The sequence below is a fragment of the Hemitrygon akajei genome, chromosome 24 (assembly GCF_048418815.1).
Source record: "Hemitrygon akajei chromosome 24, sHemAka1.3, whole genome shotgun sequence".
Taxonomy (NCBI): Eukaryota; Metazoa; Chordata; class Chondrichthyes; order Myliobatiformes; family Dasyatidae; genus Hemitrygon; species Hemitrygon akajei.
In genome coordinates this window covers 46,093,301-46,109,471 of record NC_133147.1, presented here as the reverse complement: position 1 = coordinate 46,109,471, position 16,171 = coordinate 46,093,301, and the positions used below count along the sequence as shown (strand labels likewise).

General features: G+C 53.4%; 1 protein-coding gene across 1 annotated transcript in view; it reads left to right on the top strand.

Moving 5' to 3' along the window:
- The window catches only part of LOC140715705 (splicing factor U2AF 65 kDa subunit-like), a 61,761-nt gene that overhangs the window by 829 nt on the left and 44,761 nt on the right, over positions 1-16,171 (top strand). The window contains exons 2-4 of the mRNA XM_073028075.1: positions 4,198-4,258; positions 4,881-4,931; positions 9,680-9,974. Coding sequence (XP_072884176.1) covers positions 4,243-4,258; positions 4,881-4,931; positions 9,680-9,974 — 362 coding nt within the window. The 5' untranslated portion in view covers positions 4,198-4,242. The remainder of the gene's footprint in view (positions 1-4,197; positions 4,259-4,880; positions 4,932-9,679; positions 9,975-16,171) is intronic.

Genomic DNA, 16,171 nt, shown 5'->3' with positions numbered 1-16,171 from the left:
GTAAATCTCTTCTGCACCCTTTCTATAGTTTCCACATCATTCCTGTAGTGAGCTGACCGGAACTGAGCACAGTACTCCAAGTGGGGTCTGACCAGGGTCCTTTATAGCTGCAACATCACCTCTCGGCTCCTTAACTCAATCTCATGGTTGATGAAGGCCAATGTGGCCTTCTAAACCACAGAGTCAACCTGCACAGCTGCTTTGAGCGTCCTATGGACTCGGACCCCAAGATCCCTCTGATCCTCCACACTGCCAAGAGTCTTACCATTAATACTATACTTTGTCATCATATTTGACCTACCAAAATAAACCACCTCACACTTATCTAGGTTGAACTCCATCTGCCACTTCTCAGCCCAGTTTTGCATCCTATCAATGTCCGCTGTAACCTCTGACAACCCTCCACACTATCCACAACATCTCTAACCTTTGTGTCATCAGCAAATTTACTAACCCATCCCTCCACTTCCTCATCCAGGTCATTTATAAAAATCATGAAGAGAAGAGCAGGGGGTCCCAGAACAGATCCCTGAGGTACACAACTGTTCACCGACCTCCATGCAGAATATAAACCGTCTATGATCACTCTTTGCCTTCTGTGAGCAAGCTAGTTCTGGATCCACAAAGCAATGTCCCCTTGGATCCCAAGCCTCCTTACTTTCTCAATAAGCCTTGCATGGGGTACCTTGTCAAATGCCTTGTATATACACTACATCTACTGCTCAACCTTCATCAATGTGTTTAGTCACATCCTCAAAAAGGTTCAATCAGGCTCATTAGGCACAACCTGCCTTTCACAAAGCCATGCTGACTATTCCTAATCATATTTTGCCTCTCCAACTGTTCATAAATCCTGCCTCTCTGAATCTCCTCCATCAACTTACCAACCACTAAAGTAAGACTCACCGGTCTATAATTTCCTGGGCTATCTCTACTCCCTTTCTTGAATAAGGGAACAACATCTGCAACTTTCCAATCCTCCAGAACCTCCCCCTTCCCCACTGATGATACAAAGATCATTGCCAGAGGCTCAGCAATCTGCTCCCTCGCCTCCCACAGTAGCCTGGGGTACATCTCGTCCGGTCCCAGAGACTTATTCAAATCGATGCTTTTCAAAAGCTCCAGCACATCTTCTTTCTTAACATCTATATGCTCAAGCTTTTCAGTCCACTGTAAGTCATCCCTACAATCGTCAAGATCCTTTTTCCATAGTGAAAACTGAAGCAAAGCATTCATTAAGTACCTCTGCTATCTCCTCCAGTTCCATGTACACTTTTCCACTGTCACACTTGATTGGTCCAATTCTCTCATGTCTTATCCTCGTGCTCTTCACACACTGTAGAATGTCTTGGGGTTTTCCTCAATTCTGCTCACCAAGGCCTTCTCATGGTCCCTTCTGGCTCTCCTCATTTCAATCTTAAGTTCCTTCCTGCTAGCCTTATAATCTTCTAGATCTCTATCAGTACTTAGTTTTTTGAATCTTTTGTAAGCTTTTCCTTTCTTCTTGATTAAGTTTTCAACAGCTTTTGTACACTACAGTTCCTGTACCCTACCATCCTTTCCCTGTCTCATTGGAATGTATCTACACAATATTCCCTGGTCAATTCCCACATTTCTTCCATACATTTCCCTGAGAACATCTGTTCCCAATTTGTGCTACAAAGTTCCTGCCTGATAGTTTCATATTTCCCCTTATTCCAATTAAACACTTTCCTAACTTGTCTGTCACCATCCCTCTCCAATGTTATGGTAAAGGAGATAGAATTGTGATCACAGTCTCCAAAATACTCTCCCACTGAGAGATCTGACACCTGACCAGGTTCATTTCCCAATAGCAGATCAAGAACCACCTCTCCTCTTATAAGCTTATCTACATATTGTGTCAGGAAACCTTCTTGAACACACCTAACAAACTCCACCCTATCTAAACCCCTTGCTCTAGGGAGATGCCAATCGACATTCAGGAAATTAAAATCCCTCATCACGACAAACCCTGTTATCATTACACATCTCCATAACCTGTCTCCCTATCTGCTCCTCGATGTCCCTGTTACTATTGGGTGGCCTATTAAAAACACCCAGTAGAGTTATTGACCCCTTCCTGTTTCTAACTTCCACCCACAGAGACTCAGTGGACAATCCCTCCATGTCTTCCTCCTTTTCTGCAGCCGTGACACTATCTCTGATCAGCAGTGCCACTCCCCCACCTCTTTTGCCTCCCTCCCTGTCCTTTGTGAAACATCTGAAAACCGGTACTTGAAGTAACCATTCCTGCCCCTGAGCCATCCAAGTCTCTGTAATGGCCACAACATTGTAGCTCCAAGTACTGATCCATGTTCTAAGCTCATCTGCTTTGTTCATAATACTCCTTGCATTAAAATAGACACATCTCAAACCATCGGTCTGAGTGCATCTCTTCCCTATCACCTGCCTATCCTCCCTCTCGCACTGTCTACAAGCTTTCTCTATTTGTGAGCCAACCGCCCCTTCCTCCATCTCTTCAGTTCAGTTCCTACCCCAGCAATTCTAGTTTAAACTCTCCCCAATAGCCTTAGCAAACCTCCCTGCCAGGATATTGCTCCCGCTGGGATTCAAATGCAACTCGTCCTTTTTGTACAGGTCACGCCTGCCCCAAAAGAGGTCCCAGTGATCCAGAAATCTGAATCCCTGCCCCCTGCTCCAATCACTCAGCCACGCAGTTACCCTCCACCTCATACAGTTCCTCTACTCACTGTCAAGAGGACACAGGTTTAAGGTGCTGGGGAGTAGGTACAGAGGAGATGTCGGGGGTAAGTTTTTTACTCAGAGAGTGGTGAGTGTGTGGAATGGGCTGCCGGCAACGGTGGTGGAGGTGGATACGATAGGGTCTTTAAGAAACTTTTAGATAGGTACATGGAGCTTAGTGAAATAGACGGCTATGGGTAAGCCTAGTGATTTCTAAGACAGGGACATGTTCAGCACAACTTTGTGGGCCGAAGGGCCTGTATTGTGCTGTAGGTTTTCTAAGTTTCTCTGCTCCCTTTCTCACCCCTCCTCTTCTTTCCTTTCCCCTCTCCCATTCCCTCCACTACCTTGCGCTCCTCCTCCCTTCCATTCCCCTCCCCCAGCTCATCCCTTCTTCCTCTCCTCCTTGAACACCCCTCCCACTCCTCTCATCACACCCTCCCCCTCCCCTCCCTCCCCCTCACGCCCCTCCTCCCACCCCTCACACACATCACAAACAACCCTCCCCAGTCTGGCCCGGGTCACAATGCCTCCCTGTCAGTGAGGGGACGGGGAAGGGCAGACATTGCCTGGACCCTGCCAGGGTCAGACCCCACCTCAGTCGGGTCAGAGACAGAGAGAGAGGGAACGGAAGAGAGGGTCTGCTGTGGGGAAAGAGAGCATCGAGACCTGTGAGGGAAAGTGAGGGAGAGGGAGATGGGAGGTGGAGAGACAGAACATCAGGACTGAGAGAGCGAGCAAAGGCAGGAGGAGAGAGAGGCCGCTGAGACCGTGAGTGAGAGAGTCGGAGAGAAGGAGAGAGAGCACCTGAGGATTGTGACAGAGGAGGAGGAGAAGCCTCAACAGGGCTCTCACCCCCTCCTCCCAATGGCTCTACTCCTGTCGTGGAGAAACGTAGTGGTGGGTGAGGCAGGGAACCCCTGTTCGAGGGTGTCAGAGGGAGCAGAATGCTGCGAGTACCTCGGGCAGATCCTCCTCGCTTCCTTTGGCTCTGTTATCCTCGTTATCATCATCATCAACACCATTCTCATGGTGAGAGTCTTCAATAGTCAACACCCCCCAGATTACCCATTCTCCCCACACCCTCACCCTCCCCTCTCCGACTGTGTGAGAGAGAGAGAGAGAGAGAGAGAGAGAGAGAGAGAGAGAGAGAGAGGAGAGAGAGAGAGAGAGAGAGAGAGAGACAGAGAGACAGAGAGACAGAGAGAGGGACTGAGAGAGAGAGAGAGAGAGGACAGAGAGAGAGACAGAGAGAGACAGAGAGAGAGAGAGAGAGACAGAGAGACAGAGAGAGGGACTGAGAGAGAGAGAGAGAGACAGAGACAGACAGAGAGAGAGAGAGAGAGAGAGAGAGAGAGAGGAGAGAGACAGAGACAGAGACAGAGAGAGAGAGAGAGAGAGAGAGAGAGAGAGAGAGAGAGAGAGAGAGTGAGTTCCAGCTCTCTTTGTGACCTGTGACTCTTCTTTCTACAGGTTTATTCCAAGTTCCCGATCGCAGCCATTGGTCATAAACGCAAGATGGTTCAGAGAGAACGTGAGTGTTGACTTGGAAGCAACGTCATGGTGAAAGGGCAAAATCTGCACCGTGGATCCATCACCATTTCCCTCTGTCCTGGGGGGTGGAGAGGCAGAATGGGGTAAAGAGAGAGAGAGAGGGGAGGGAGAATGGTGAGAGAGAGATATAGAGGGGAGTGAGAATGGGGTAGAAATAGAGGGGAGGGAGAAAGAATGGGGAGAGGGAGAGGGGGAATGGAGAGGGAGAGGAAGGAAGAGAGGAAGAATGTGGAAGAGACGGGAAGAAGAGTGAGAGGGAGAATGGGAAAGGGAGAGAGAGGGAGAGGGGAGAATAGAGGGGGAAGGGAGAAAGGGAAAATGAGAGGGAGAAAGGGAAATAGAGGAAGTGAACGATAGTGTGAAGTGGGGGGGAGATGGAGACGGGAATGCTATCCATAGACACTCACTACAGAGAGAGAGAGCGCAGATGAGGAAGGGTGGAAATGAGAGGGAATGACAGAGGGTTGTAGGAGGGAGTGAGTGAGTTGGAGGTTTTACAAACAAGCGAGGGGTCTGTGTGACTTTGTGAGGCACACTCCCTCCCTTGGCAAGGGGTTGGTGAGGGAGTCAAACACTGACTGAGGGTCTGTGTTCCTCCGCAGGTAGGGGATTCCTGAGGCTGGAGTCCTCGCTCCTTATGGGAGCCGCAGCAGGTAAGTCCTGGGGAGGTGGAGGGGGCGTAAATGCAGCTGATCACATCAGTCCTCCACGAGATTCCTCATCCCTCCCCTTGAGGTTCCACTCCCTCAAGGTGTTAAATCAAGAGATCTCTCTCTGAGATTCCTCAACAGGTACAACGGGTGTGTCACACAAAATGCTGGAGGAACTCAGCAGGCCAGGCAGCGTCTGTGGAAAAGAGAACAGGCGATGTTTCAGCGGGACAGAAGTTCAGTCCTGTTGAAGGGTCTCGGCTCAAACCGTCGACTGTATAGATGCTGCCTGGTCTGCTGAGTTCCTCCCGCATTGTGTGTGTTTTTGCTTTGGATTTCCAGCATCTGCAGATTTTCTCTTGTTTGGGACAACTGATATATCCCTCTGTTAGAGAACCCTCTCCCACAGTGGAGCAGTGGGGTGGGGTGGGGTGGGGGGGGAGGACAGGAAGGTTGAATTGTGGAATTTTTTGGGAGCAGTACAAAGTATATATATCTCACTGTCTACAACCCTGAGATTTGTTTTCCTGCGGGCATACTGAACAAATCTAGGAATAGTAACTATAACCCAATGAAAGGTCAACCAGAGAGCAGAAGACAACAAATGCAAAAAAAAAATCAGAAATAAATAATGAAATAAAGAGTTCCTAACGTGAGATCATTGGTTGTAGAAACATTTCAATGATGAGGCAAGTGAGTGTAGCTATCCCTTTTTGTTCGAGAGCCTGATGGTTGAGGGGTAGTAACTGTTCTTGAACCTGGAGGTGTGAGTCCTGAGGCTCCTGTACCTTCTACCTGATGGCAGCAGTGAGAAGAGAGCCTGGCCTGGGTGGTGGGGATCTCTGATGATGGATGCTGCTTTCCTACAGCAATCTTTCCTGTAGATGTGCTGAATGGTTGGGAGGGTTTTGCCCCTGATGTACTGGGCCAAAATCCACTACCTGTTGGAGGATTTTCCACTCAAAGACATTGGTGTTTCCATACCAGGCTTTAACGCAGCCAATCAGCACAATCACCACCACACATCTGTAAAACGTTGTCACTCTCCACCACACATCTGTAAAACGGTGTCACTCTCCACCACTCATCTGTAAAACTGTCACTCTCCACCACACATCTGTAAAACTTTGTCACTCTCCACCACACATCTGTAAAACTGTCACTCTCCCACCACACATCTGTAAAACTTTGTCACTCTCCACCACACATCTGTAAAACGGTGTCACTCTCCACCACACATCTGTAAAACTGTCACTCTCCACCACTCATCTGTAAAACTGTCACTCTCCACCACTCATCTGTAAAACTGTCACTCTCCACCACACATCTGTAAAACGTTGTCACTCTCCACCACACATCTGTAAAACTTTGTCACTCTCCACCACACATCTGTAAAACTGTCACTCTCCACCACACATCTGTAAAAACGTTGTCACTCTCCACCACACATCTGTAAAACTGTCACTCTCCACCACACATCTGTAAAACTTTGTCACTCTCCACCACACATCTGTAAAACTTTGTCACTCTCCACCACACATCTGTAAAACTGTCACTCTCCACCACACATCTGTAAAACGTTGTCACTCTCCACCACACATCTGTAAAACTTTGTCACTCTCCACCACACATCTGTAAAACTGTCACTCTCCACCACTCATCTGTAAAACTGTCACTCTCCACCACACATCTGTAAAACGTTGTCACTCTCCACCACACATCTGTAAAACTTTGTCACTCTCCACCACACATCTGTAAAACGGTGTCAAAGTTTTAGATGCCATGCCAAACCTCTGCAGGAAGTAGAGGTGCTGCTGTGCTGATGCCAATTGTACGCAAGAGATTTGGAGGGGTGTGCAGATCGCTGTGTTCAAGGATCAGTACAGGGGAGGTGTCAACGGACCTCAGGGGTCAGTACAGGAGAGGTGTTAGACGTGGGACCTCAGGGGTCAGTACAGGAGAGATGTCAGACATGGGACCTCAGGGGTTAGTACAGGAGAGGAGTTAGATGTGGGACCTCAGGGGTCAGTACAGGAGAGGTGTCAGACATGGGACCTCAGGGTCAGTACAGGAGAGGTGTCAGACGTGGGACCTCAGGGGTCAGTACAGGAGAGGTGTCAGACATGGGACCTCAGGGGTCAGTACAGGAGAGGTGTTAGACGTAGGACCTCAGGGGTCTGTACAGGAGAGGTGTCAGATGTGGGACCTCAGGGGTCAGTACAGGAGAGTGTCAGATGTGGGACCTCAGGGGTCAGTACAGGAGAGGTGTTAAATGTAGGACCTCAGGGGTCAGTACAGGAGAGATGTCAGACATGGGACCTCAGGGGTTAGTACAGGAGAGGTGTCAGATGTGGGACCTCAGGGGTCAGTACAGGAGAGGTGTCAGATGTGGGACCTCAGGGGTCAGTACAGGAGAGGTGTTAAATGTAGGACCTCAGGGGTCAGTACAGGAGAGATGTCAGACATGGGACCTCAGGGGTTAGTACAGGAGAGGAGTTAGATGTGGGACCTCAGGGGTCAGTACAGGAGAGGTGTCAGACGTGGGACCTCAGGGGTCAGTACAGGAGAGGTGTCAGATGTGGGACCTCAGGGGTCAGTACAGGAGAGGTGTCAGATGTGGGGACCTCAGGGGTCTGTACAGGAGAGGTGTCAGATGTGGGACCTCAGGGGTCAGTACAGGAGAGGTGTCAGATGTGGGACCTCAGGGGTCAGTACAGGAGAGGTGTCAGATGTGGGACCTCAGGGGTCAGTACAGGAGAGGTGTTAAATTTAGGACCTCAGGGGTCAGTACAGGAGAGATGTCAGACATGGGACCTCAGGGGTTAGTACAGGAGAGGAGTTAGATGTGGGACCTCAGGGGTCAGTACAGGAGAGGTGTCAGACGTGGGACCTCAGGGGTCAGTACAGGAGAGGTGTCAGATGTGGGACCTCAGGGGTCAGTACAGGAGAGGTGTCAGATGTGGGACCTCAGGGGTCTGTACAGGAGAGGTGTCAGATGTGGGACCTCAGGGGTCAGTACAGGAGAGGTGTCAGATGTGGGACCTCGGGTCAGTACAGGAGAGGTGTTAAATGTAGGACCTCAGGGGTCAGTACAGGAGAGATGTCAGACGTAGGACCTCAGGAGTCTGTGGACTGAGATCCATTTGCCCTCCCCTGAATTACACAGCTCCCCAGTCATCCACAATATTAATCTTCGCCACCAATGTCACCTCATTTCATGTTGTCTGCCAGCTCACTGAGATTGTGTGGTGTGATCGGGGGTGAGGTTCATGGAAAGTTGGTGTTGTGGTCAGTGTAGAAGGTTGTCGTCGGTTACAAACAGGACATTGACAGGATGCAGAGCTGGGCTGAGAAGAGGCAGATGGAGTTTAAGCTGGAAAAGTGTGAAGTGATTCACTCTGGAAGGTCAAATCTGAAGGCAGGACTCTTAGCAGCGTGAAGGAACAGAGGGATCTTGGGTCCTCATGCGTAGAACCCTGAAAATTGCAGTGCTAGATGATGGGGTGGCTAAGAAGCTGTTTGGTGTGTTGGGCTTTATCAGACGGGAGCAGAGGTCCAGAGCCACGAGATGATGTTGCAGCTCGACAAAACTCTGGCTGGAAAACACTGGAGTTTTGTGCTCAGTTCTGGTCACTTCCTTACAGGGAGGATGTGGGAGCTTTCGAGAGAGTGCAGAGGAGATTTACCAGGATACTGCCCAGATTAGAGAGTGTGTCTAATGAGGAAAATTTGAGTGAGCTGGGGCTTCTCTGTCTGGGGTGAAGGAGGATGAGAGGTGACTTGACAGACGTGTACAAGATGATCAGAGGCAGAGACAGAGTGGACAGCCCGAGACCTTTTCCCGGGGCAAAAAATGGCCAATACAAGGGGGCAAAATTTTGAGGTGTTTGGAGGAAAGAACAGGTAGATTTTTTGAAAATACAACCGTGCTGGGTGTGTGGAATGTGCTCCCAGAGGCTGACACATCGGGTATTTGAGAAAGTTTCAGAGAGACACTGGAAGATTGAAAAGAGGAGGGTTATGTGAGAGGAAAGGATTCAATTGATCTCAGATTCAGTTAAAAAGTCAGAATTGGATTTAATATCACCAGTATATGTTCAAAATTGTTGTTTTGTGGCTGAATGACATTGCAATACCAGCTATTAAACACTACAAATTACAGTAAGTATATATAAAATAAATTAAATAATTAGAGGAAAAAGAGAGGGAAAATACTGAGTAAGGATTCACAGGTTCACTGTCCATTCAGAAATCTGATGGCGGAGGGGATGAAGCTGTTTCTGAATCATTGAGTGTGTGTCTTCAGACTCCTGTCCCCCCTCCGTGAGGCAGCAATGAGACGAGGGCTGGTCCTGGGTGACGGGCGTCCGCAGTGACGGATGCTGACTTTTCGAGGCATCACCTTTCGAAGGTGTGCTCGATGCTGGGGAGGCCAGTGCTGAGTTCACAACTTCCTGCAACTTTTCCCTGATCCTGTGCGGCCTCGTGGCCCCGCACATCGGTCTCGCCCGAAGCTCTTGTATCCTGGGAAGGGGGTGCGTGTCGAGGGCTGGTTTTGGTGTAGGGGAGTGGTGTAGGTAGATCAAGGGTGTGTTCAGGGGGTCGAGAGTGGGGGTGGGGGGTTTGTCTTCTACCATGACACAAACTGAATCATGTTTCGTTTTTTTCTCTCTCCTCCCTACCTCCATCCCATCCCTTCCTTCCTCACTCCCCCTCCCTCCCCCTACTCCCTCTTCCTCCTCTACCCTCAGGCGAGCCTGCGCCAGTCCCTCCCTCGCTGCCCTCCTGCCTCTCCCCCTGCCCCTCCCCTTTGCCCCAGGCGAGGCCGCGGCCTGAGTGGAGGAGATCCACCGCGGGGGACGCCCACCCCAACACCCTCCCTCGCCGACCCCGAGGAGGCAGAGCCCAAAAAGGGGCTGAGAGGCGACTCTCGCTCCCGCCCCTGCACTCACCTCTGCCCTCCTGCCTGCCAGGGGCAGCCTGCCCCTCCCTGTGGCTCCGCGAGCCCCCCCACCTCACTCGGCAGTGTGGCCTACAATGGAGGCAGTGACCAGGAGATGGAGACGGACCCGCCCTCCCCCACCCCCTCTCTTCCTCACTACCCTCGGGATTACCACACCTCCCCCTCCTACCGCTCCTCCCGCCATTCCCCATCCCTCGCTCTCGTGCCACCAACTCCCTCGTCTCTCCCCAACCCACCCTCTCCCTCGACTCTACCCGTACCGCACCGAGCCTCGTCTCCCGGCGTTCCTACTCCCTCGCCTCCACCCGCACCACCCCCTCCCTCATCTCCCGGCCCACACCTTCCCTCGTCTCGTCTGTCCCCTCCCAGTCCCTTGCCTCCTCAGAGTCCACCTCCCCCTCTCCTTCATCCTCCCCTTCACCCTGCCCCTCCGTCGTCCAGCAGGATTCCCGCCCTCCTACCTCTGTGGGCGAGGAGGAAGAGAGTGAGCAGGAAGGGTCGGGTGAGGAATACACTCCTCCGCCCACCATCCACCTGGTCCCCAACCCCCGCCTCCATCGGGCTCTCCCTCCCCATGAGGGAACCACACCTCCAACCAGCCGGTTGCCCCTCCCCTCCCCCTCCTCAGCCTCGCCCCCACACCCTCCCACTCTCCCATCGGGATCCCACCCTCCCACCTCTGAGGGAGAGGATTCATCCTCTTCCCACACTCCTCATCCGGGTGAGGAGGGAGGTCGACTCTGGGACGGTGGGTGTGTCCGCCGGGTGCTCCCTCACTCTGAGGGGACGATTCCCCGGGGTCGCCTCCCCATCACCTCCCCCCACTCCGTCCTCCTGGGGGGAGGGGAAGAACAAGGCCGAGTGTACCGCCGGGTTCCTATTGCCCACCGCCAGCTGAGGACTCAGCCCCGGGAACAGACTCCACCCTTCCCTCCCCCTCCCTCCGCCCCCCTTGCCCCCATCCTTCTCTTTGGCCAAAGGCCCACCACCAGGAGCCGGGAGTGAGTGTCCCTTCCCCACGGGATGGCCCACGGGGGCCTGTGTGTGACGCCAGGAACCGGGGTTCTCGGTTCTGTCAGGGGAGGGGTGAACAATAGCCCCCCTCCTCCCACAACACAAATCCGAGGCATCACAAGGAAGAGAGAGGGATCCTCAACATCCCCTCCTACCCCTGACTCCCTACTTCCCCATCAACAGACTCTTCCCTCGCCCTGGACTCCGACCGTCCGGGGGGACAAGATGCACAGATCGAGCTCCATAACAAAATAAACTGTCAACATTAACTGTCTGGTCTCCGGGTCGTCACTGGGAGGGGAGGGGCGAGGCGTGAGGGAGGGGGTGAACAGGAGGATGGGGAGTGTAGGGGTTACAGAGATAGGGAGGGGCGAGGCCTGAGGGAGGGGTTTGAACAGGAGGACGGGGAGTGTAGGTGTTACAGAGATAGGGAGGGCGAGGCCTGAGGGAGGGGGTGAACAGGAAGACGGGGAGTGTAGAGGTTACAGAGATAGGGAGGGGGTGAGGGAGGGGGTGAACAGGAGGATGGGGAGTGTAGGGGTTACAGAGATAGGGAGGGGGTGAGGAGGGGGTGAACAGGAGGATGGGGAGTGTAGGGGTTACAGAGATAGGGAGGGGTTTGAACAGGAGGACGGGGAGTGTAGGGGTTACAGAGATAGGGGAGGGGCGAGGCGTGAGGGAGGGGTTTGAACAGGAGGACGGGGAGTGTAGGGGTTACAGAGATAGACAGGGGGTGAGGGAGGGGTTTGAACAGGAGGACAGGGAGTGTAGGGGTTACAGAGATAGGGAGGGGCGAGGCGTGAGGGAGGGGGTGAACAGGAGGACAGGGAGTGTAGGGGTTACAGAGATAGGGAGGGCCTGAGGGAGGGGTTTGAACAGGAGGACGGGGAGTGTAGAGTTTACAGAGATACGGAGGGGTTTGAACTGGAGGATGGGGAGTGTAGGGGTTACAGAGATAGGGAGGGGTTTGAACTGGAGGACGGGGAGTATAGGGTTACAGAGATGAGGGGGTGAGGGAGGGGTTTGAACAGGAGGACGGGGAGTGTAGGGGTTACAGACATAGGGAGGGGTTTGAACAGGAGAACGGGGAGTGTACGGTTTACAGAGATAGGGAGGGGGTGAGGGATGGATTTGAACAGGAGGACGGGGAGTGTAGGGTTACAGAGATAGGGAGGGGGTGAGGGAGGGGTTTGAACTGGAGGACAGGGTCTGTAGGGGTTACAGACATAGGGAGGGGTTTGAACTGGAGGACGGGGAGTGTAGGGTTACAGAGATAGGGAGGGGGGTGAGGGAGGGGTTTGAACTGGAGGACGGGGAGTGTAGGGGTTACAGAGATAGGGAGGGGGTGAGGGAATGGTTTGAACAGGAGGACGGGGAGTGTAGGGTTACAGAGATAGGGAGTGGGTGAGGGAGGGGTTTGAACTGGAGGATGGGGAGTGTAGGGTTACAGAGATAGGGAGGGGGTGAGGGAGGGGTTTGAACAGGAGGACGGGGAGTGCAGGGGTTACAGAGAGGGAGGGGATGAGGGAGGGATTTGAACAGGCGGATGGGGAGTGTAGGGTTACAGAGATAGGGAGGGGGTGAGGGATGGGTTTGAACAGGAGGATGGGGAGTGTAGGGTTACAGAGATAGGGAGGAGGTGAGGGAGGGGTTTGAACGAGGATTGGGAGTGTAGGGTTAAAGAGATAGGGAGGGGGTGAGGGAGGGGTTTGAACTGGAGGATGGGGAGTGTAGGGTTACAGAGATAGGGAGGGGGTGAGGGACGGGTTTGAACAGGAGGACGGGGAGTATAGGGGTTACAGGGTGAGGGAGGGGTTTGAACAGGAGGACGGGGAGTGTAGGGGTTACAGAGATAGGGAGGGGGTGAGGGAGGGGTTTGAACAGGAGGACGGGGAGTGTAGGGTTACAGAGATAGGGAGTGGGTGAGGGAGGGGTTTGAACAGGAGGACGGGGAGTGTAGGGGTTACAGAGATAGGGAGGGGTTTGAACAGGAGGACGGGGAGTGTAGGGGTTACAGAGATAGGGAGGGGTTTGAACAGGAGGATGGGGAGTGTAGGGGTTACAGAGATAGGGAGGGGTTTGAACAGGAGGACGGGGAGTGTAGGGGTTACAGAGATAGGGAGGGGTTTGAACAGGAGGACGGGGAGTGTAGGGGTTACAGATATAGGGAGGGGCGAGGCGTGAGGGAGGGGTTTGAACAGGAGGACAGGGAGTGTAGGGGTTACAGAGATAGGGAGGGGTTTGAACAGGAGGATGGGGAGTGTAGGGGTTACAGAGATAGGGAGGGGGTGAGGGAGGGGTTTGAACAGGAGGACAGGGAGTGTAGGGATTACAGAGATAGGGAGGGGTTTGAACTGGAGGATGGGGAGTGTAGGGGTTACAGAGATACGGAGGGGTTTGAACTGGAGGATGGGGCGTGTAGGGGCTACAGAGATAGGGAGGGGTTTGAACAGGAGGACAGGGTCTGTAGGGGTTACAGACATAGGGAGGGGTTTGAACAGGAGGACGGGGAGTGTAGGGGTTACAGAGATAGGGAGGGGTTTGAACAGGAGGATGGGGAGTGTAGGGGTTACAGAGATAGGGAGGGGTTTGAACAGGAGGACGGGGAGTGTAGGGGTTACAGAGATAGGGAGGGGTTTGAACAGGAGGACGGGGAGTGTAGGGGTTACAGATATAGGGAGGGGCGAGGCGTGAGGGAGGGGTTTGAACAGGAGGACAGGGAGTGTAGGGGTTACAGAGATAGGGAGGGGTTTGAACAGGAGGATGGGGAGTGTAGGGGTTACAGAGATAGGGAGGGGGTGAGGGAGGGGTTTGAACAGGAGGACAGGGAGTGTAGGGATTACAGAGATAGGGAGGGGTTTGAACTGGAGGATGGGGAGTGTAGGGGTTACAGAGATACGGAGGGGTTTGAACTGGAGGATGGGGCGTGTAGGGGCTACAGAGATAGGGAGGGGTTTGAACAGGAGGACAGGGTCTGTAGGGGTTACAGACATAGGGAGGGGTTTGAACTGGAGGACGGGGAGTATAGGGTTACAGAGATGAGGGGGTGAGGGAGGGGTTTGAACAGGAGGACGGGGAGTGTAGGGGTTACAGACATAGGGAGGGGTTTGAACAGGAGGACGGGGAGTGTACGGTTTACAGAGATAGGGAGGGGGTGAGGGATGGGTTTGAACAGGAGGACGGGGAGTGTAGGGTTACAGAGATAGGGAGGGGGTGAGGGAGGGGTTTGAACAGGAGGACGGGGAGTGTAGGGGTTACAGAGATAGGGAGGAGGTGAGGGAGGGGTTTGAACATGAGGACGGGGAGTGTACGGTTTACAGAGATAGGGAGGGGTTTGAACAGGAGGATGGGGAGTGTAGGGTTACAGAGATAGGGAGGGTGTGAGGGAGGGGTTTGAACTGGAGGACGGGGAGTGTAGGGGTTACAGAGATAGGGAGGGGGTGAGGGAATGGTTTGAACAGGAGGACGGGGAGTGTAGGGTTACAGAGATAGGGATTGGGTGAGGGAGGGGTTTGAACTGGAGGATGGGGAGTGTAGGGTTACAGAGATAGGGAGGGGTGAGGGAGGGGTTTGAACAGGAGGATGGGGAGTGTAGGGTTACAGAGATAGGGAGGGGGTGAGGGAGGGGTTTGAACAGGAGGACGGGGAGTGTAGGGGTTACAGAGAGGGAGGGGATGAGGGAGGGATTTGAACAGGCGGATGGGGAGTGTAGGGTTACAGAGATAGGGAGGGGGTGAGGGATGGGTTTGAACAGGAGGACGGGGAGTGTACGGTTTACAGAGATAGGGAGGGGTTTGAACAGGAGGACGGGGAGTGTAGGGGTTACAGAGATAGGGAGGGGTTTGAACAGGAGGACGGGGAGTGTAGGGGTTACAGATATAGGGAGGGGTTTGAACAGGAGGACAGGGAGTGTAGGGGTTACAGAGATAGGGAGGGGTTTGAACAGGAGGATGGGGAGTGTAGGGGTTACAGAGATAGGGAGGGGTTTGAACAGGAGGACGGGGAGTGTAGGGGTTACAGAGATAGGGAGGGGGTGAGGGAGCGGTTTGAACAGGAGGACGGGGAGTGTACGGTTTACAGAGATAGGGAGGGGTTTGAACAGGAGGATGGGGAGTGTAGGGTTACAGAGATAGGGAGGGTGTGAGGGAGGGGTTTGAACAGGAGGACGGGGAGTGTAGGGGTTACAGAGATAGGGAGGGGTTTGAACAGGAGGACAGGGAGTGTAGGGGTTACAGAGATAGGGAGGGGTTTGAACAGGAGGACGGGGAGTGTAGGGGTTACAGAGATAGGGAGGGGTTTGAACAGGAGGACAGGGAGTGTAGGGGTTACAGAGATAGGGAGGGGTTTGAACAGGAGGACGGGGAGTGTAGGGGTTACAGAGATAGGGAGGGGTTTGAACAGGAGGACGGGGAGTGTAGGGGTTACAGAGATAGGGAGGGGTTTGAACAGGAGGACAGGGAGTGTAGGGGTTACAGAGATAGGGAGGGGTTTGAACAGGAGGATGGGGAGTGTAGGGGTTACAGAGATAGGGGAGGGGTTTGAACAGGAGGACGGGAGTGTAGGGGTTACAGAGATAGGGAGGGGGTGAGGGAGCGGTTTGAACAGGAGGACGGGGAGTGTACGGTTTACAGAGATAGGGAGGGGTTTGAACAGGAGGATGGGGAGTGTAGGGTTACAGAGATAGGGAGGGTGTGAGGGAGGGGTTTGAACTGGAGGACGGGGAGTGTAGGGGTTACAGAGATAGGGAGTGGGTGAGGGAGGGGTTTGAACAGGAGGACGGGGAGTCGTAGGGATTACAGAGATAGGGAGGGGGTGAGGGAGGGGTTTGAACAGGAGGACGGGGAGTGTAGGTGTTACAGAGATAGGGAGGGGGTGAGGGAGGGGTTGAACAGGAGGACGGGGAGTGTAGGGGTTACAGAGATAGGAGGGGGTGAGGGAGGCATTTGAACAGGAGGACGGGGAGTGTAGGGGTTACAGAGATAGGGAGGGGGTGAGGGATGGGTTTGAACAGGAGGACGGGGAGTGTAGGGGTTACAGAGATAGGGAGGGGGTGAGGGAGGGGTTTGAACAGGAGGACGGGGAGTGTAGGGTTACAGAGATAGGGAGTGGGTGAGGGAGGGGTTTGAACTGGAGGACGGGGAGTTTAGGGTTAAAGAGAATGTATCTGTTCCGGGTTTGGAATGGGCGTGTCAGAAATCACCTGTGGAATGCTGCAGGAATGTCTGCCGGTGAGTAGACGTCTGGTCGAGCGGTGCGGTGGGGGGTT